The sequence below is a fragment of the Babylonia areolata genome, chromosome 30, assembly GCF_041734735.1.
Source record: "Babylonia areolata isolate BAREFJ2019XMU chromosome 30, ASM4173473v1, whole genome shotgun sequence".
NCBI lineage: Eukaryota > Metazoa > Mollusca > Gastropoda > Neogastropoda > Buccinidae > Babylonia > Babylonia areolata.
The window spans coordinates 3,212,667-3,217,666 of NC_134905.1; the positions used below are offsets into that span (position 1 = coordinate 3,212,667).

Below are 5,000 nucleotides of genomic sequence, written 5' to 3' on the forward strand. Positions count from 1 at the left end.
CAATCGTACACAGACAGACCATTGTGACACAATTGTACACAGACAGACCATGCTGACACAGTTGTACACAGACAGACCATTGTGACACAATTGTACACAGACAGACCATGGTGACACAGTTGTACACAGACAGACCATGCTGACACAACTGTACACAGACAGACCATGGTGACACAATCGTACACAGACAGACCATGGTGACACAATTGTACACAGACAGATCATGCTGACTCAGTCGTACACAGACAGACCATGGTGACACAATCGTACACAGACAGATCATGCTGACTCAGTCGTACACAGACAGACCATGGTGATACAATCGTACACAGACATACCATGGTGACACAATCGTACACAGACCATTGTGACAGTTGTACACAGATAGACCATTGTGACACAGTTGCACACAGAGCATTGTGACACAGATGTACACAGACAGACCATGGTGACAGTTGTACACAGACAGACCATTGTGACACAATCGTACACAGACAGACCATTGTGACACAATCGTACACAGACAGACCATGCTGACACAATTGTACACAGACAGACCATGCTGACACAGTTGTACACAGACAGACCATTGTGACACAGTTGTACACAGACAGACCATTGTGACAGTTATACACAGACAGACCATTGTGACACAGTTGTACACAGACAGACCATGCTGACTCAGTTGTACACAGACAGACCATGGTGACACAATTGTACACAGACATACCATTGTAACACAATTGTACACAGACATACCATTGTGACACAATTGTACACAGACAGACCATGGTGACACAATCGTACACAGACTATGGTGACACAATCGTACACAGACAGACCATGGTGACACAATTGTACACAGACAGACCATGGTGACACAATCGTACACAGACTATGGTGACACAATCGTACACAGACAGACCATGGTGACACAATTGTACACAGACAGACCCTGGTGACACAATTGTACACAGACAGACCATGGTGACACAATCGTACACAGACAGAACCTGGTGACACAAACTAACAGTCTGACACGACACAAGCCCACGCGACAAGCACAGACCATGGAGACAAAAAGTAAAAAAACAAAAACAAAAACAACCCCCTACGACCCCCCCAAAACCCACCTTACGCAAAAAGACGATCACACACGCTAACAGAGTGTGACACGACACAAGCCGACACGACCCATCTACACAGACAGACCATGCTGAGAAAAACCAACACGACACAAGCCAACATGACACATCTACACAGTATCAGTATCCGTATCAGTAGCTCAAGGAGGCGTCACCGCGTTCGATCAAATCCATATACTCTACACCACATCTGCCAAGCAGATGCCTGACCAGCAGCCTAACCCAACGCGCTTAGTCAGGCCTTGAGAGAAAATAAAATAAAATAAAATACACAGACAGACCATGCTGACAAAAACCAACACGACACAAGCCGACACGACACGGACGGACAGACCATGGTCACACACACAGGCACAGACCATGGAGGACGAGAGACGGTTCCTGGGCGAGAGGGAGGCCTGCAGGGCTGGGGCCCCTCCCTTCTGGTGCCGCCATTTGAGGAGCTGCAGAAGGTGCATGATGTTCACCTCCACCTCGCTGTCTGCAATGGCCATCTCCTCCGCCCGGATCAGCGTCTGTCGTCAACGCGTTATCACCATCATCATCATCACCATCATCGTCGTCGATGTCATCAACATCGTTATCGTCATCGTCGTTAACATTGTCATCATCATTGTCAACATCATCATCATCGTTGTTGATTAAATCATCGTCGTCAACATCATCATCATCATCATTATCATCATCGTCGTCAACATCATCATCATCACCATGATTGTCATCATCATCGTCGTCGTCAGCATTGTCATCCAAAACGCTATCCTCCCCCCTTACCACCCCAACATCACCCCCTTCCTCCTACCAGCACCCTCTTCCCCCCCACCAGCCCCACCCACCCCCGCCCCCACGTCACCCTCTTCCCCTTGCCATCCCCACGTCACCCCATACACACCATCTTTGTCCAAACAACACATCATTGTCTTCCTACCACCACAACCTCAGTCACCCCCAACTCTCAACCTCAACCACCATCGTACCCCCTAACCTCCCATCCAACCATCACCAAAAACCAAGAACATGACGATCTCAAAACCACCGCCACCAAAGCAACCCTAACCCTAACCATCCCCATCCAAAAACCACCTTTCTCCCAAACCGCCAGCACCACAACTACACTGCCCCTTACCCTACACAACTCCATTCCACTCCCCTAACGCCCTCGCTCCCCGTTCCCCCCTCAACCCCACACATGACAAACCACCACCCACACCCAAACCACCCCCTCCATTCCTCCCATCCCCCACTCACAGTGGCCACGCCCAGATATCGCTGTGCCAGCTTGATGCCCAGGCGGCAGTTGTTGACGCGGTGGTGGGGGTTGAGGAGGTGGGGGCGGGGGCACAACCCTGGGCACAGCTCCTCCAGCAGGGAGCACAGTGCCAACCCGTCATGCCAGCACGTGGTGAAGTCCTCCACACCCAGCTGGGGAACCATGCTCTGCACCCACTGCAGCAAGCGCCGCTTCCTTCTCTCCTCTGTGCACAGCAGACAGGAAAGGGATGGTGAGTTAGGATAAATTGGGATATGTTTGCATTGGATTGCATCGTGCACGAGTAAGGGTAGATTAGGTAAATTAGGTTAGATCAGCCTGGGAAGTACACTCTAAACCCACTGCAAAAAGCGCCGCTTCTGGCTCTCCTCTGTACAGACAAGGAAGGGATGGTGAGTTAGGATAAACTGGGATATGATAGGTCAGCTTCGGGACGATGCTCCATACCCACTGCAGCAAGCACCGCTTCCATCTCTCCTCTGTGCACAACAGACAGGGAAGGGATGGCGAGTTAGAATGAATTGAGATATGTTTGTGGGATTGCATCATGCACGAGTTAGGGTAGATTAGGTCAGGTTAGGTTAGATCAGCTAGGGAACTATGCTCTGTACACACTGCAGCAAGTGCTGCTTTTGTCTCTTCTCTGTGCACAGCAGACATGGAAAAGATGGTGAGTTATGATAAATTGGGATATGTTTACGTTTGATGTGCATCACACAATACATTATGTAAGGTCAGGTAACGTAGCCTTAGCTTATGTCTGTCCTCTGTGGACAGAAGACAGGGAAGAGATGTTGAGTTAGGGTAGATAAGGGTAGGTTAAGTAAAGTCAGATGAGGAACTATGCTCTGTACTCACTGCAGCAATCACCGCTTCCGTCTCTCCTCTGTGCACAGCAGACAGGAAAGGGATGGTGAGTTAGGATAAATTGGAATATGTTTGTGTTGGATTGCATTGTGCATGAGTTAGGATAGATTTGGACAGGTTAGGTCAGGTAACTATGCTCTGAACCCAATGCAGCAGTTGTAGCTTCCAATTCTCATCTGTGGATTGTGGACTGGAGGGGATGTAGAGTGAGTTAGGGAAGATTAGGATACGTTAGGTTTGGTTTAGTTAATTTGGGCCAGTTTACTATTGCTGGGGTAATATGCTCTGCATCCAATGCATCAGTAGCTGCTTCCATCTCCCCTCTGTGGATAGTGGACAGGGAAGAATGGTGAATGAATTAGGGCAGATTAGGATACGTTTGTTCTGGATCACATCCTGTGAGTAAGGATAGATTAGGTTAAGTTATGTTAGATTAGCTGAGGAAGTATGCTCTGCACCCACTGCAGCTAGTGCTCCTCCATTTCTCTTCTGAGGACAGCAGACAGCAAGGATTTTGTGAGTTAGTTTGGGTAGATTATGATACATCTTGTAAGGCTAGGTTAGGTTTCCTTAGCTCGTGTCTCTTATCTGTGGGCTTAGACAGGGAAGGGATGGTCAATTAATGGTAGAATGGGATACGTTTGTGTTGGATTGAATTGGGACGGGAAAATTAGATACGTTTAGTTTGCTTTGGTTCAGTTGGGTCAGGTTAGCTTTGATGGGGAACTATGTTCTGCACCTACCACAACAGTCCCTGCTTTTGTCTCTCCTATGTGGATGGTGGACAGGAAAGGGAAATTAAGTTACTTAGGATAGACTGGGATACGTTAGGCAAGGACGGATTCCTCTGTGGACAGGAAGGGTGATGAGTTAGTCAGAGTAGGTTAGGATATGTTAGATTAGTTTCAGTTAGGTCAGGTTAAGGTTAGGTTAGGTTAGGTAAGCTTAGCAGGGGAGCTATGCTCTGTACTAACTGCAGCAAGCACTGCTTCCAACTTTCCTCTCTTATCAATACCACATGACGTAATGTAATGTAAAGAACGTGTTAGGTTAAAACAATAAACTGAATGGGATAGGGGATGGGGGACAGAGATAAAACTGAAGAAGAAATAAATTTTGACTGACAGATGGAAAAACAACCCAAATATTTTCAATACCAAATATACACAGCAATATCTAAAGACTACAGTCATGGATATACACCGATGAATAAAATCATCGAAACAAGCACTGTTTTGACTTCTGCTGTCACTGCTTTCACTCGTGCTGACAATCCTTACAATGATAAAGACAACAAACAGCAATAACACAGAACATAACAATGATGAAGACGGTGATGATAATGTTCCACAAGAATGAAACAATGTTAACACACATACCTGACGTTTCTGGAGAATGATCCATCAGTGACGCTAACTGCTCTTGTCATTCCACAGCAAAACAATAACCATTCTTGGGAACCAAGCCCTTAAGAAGAAGATCACACAGGGAAAAGCCTCGATTTCCAGCAAACGCAAGACTGTGAAAAGTCTGGTCCGTTTTTGTCTTCAGCGTATGGCTTACTGAATGACGGGGATATGTGCAAACAGCAAAGCAACAGAAAGCAATGTAAGAGTTGCAGCCCTGAAAAAGAGATCATTTTACCGTCTCATCTAAGGGACTAGCACTCAGACCAACACGCAAGGTCTAGTGGAGGGGGTGGGGGCCGGCGGTGAGGT

The 5,000-nt window shown here is 47.3% G+C and overlaps 1 protein-coding gene across 1 annotated transcript in view; it reads right to left on the reverse strand.

The window, feature by feature from the left end:
- Positions 1-5,000, reverse strand: part of LOC143275225 (uncharacterized) — a 40,135-nt gene that overhangs the window by 18,750 nt on the left and 16,385 nt on the right. The window contains exons 4-5 of the mRNA XM_076579201.1: positions 2,394-2,620; positions 1,505-1,660 (exon numbers count right to left, since the gene is read on the reverse strand). Of these exons, the coding sequence (XP_076435316.1) occupies positions 1,505-1,660; positions 2,394-2,620 (383 nt within the window). The remainder of the gene's footprint in view (positions 1-1,504; positions 1,661-2,393; positions 2,621-5,000) is intronic.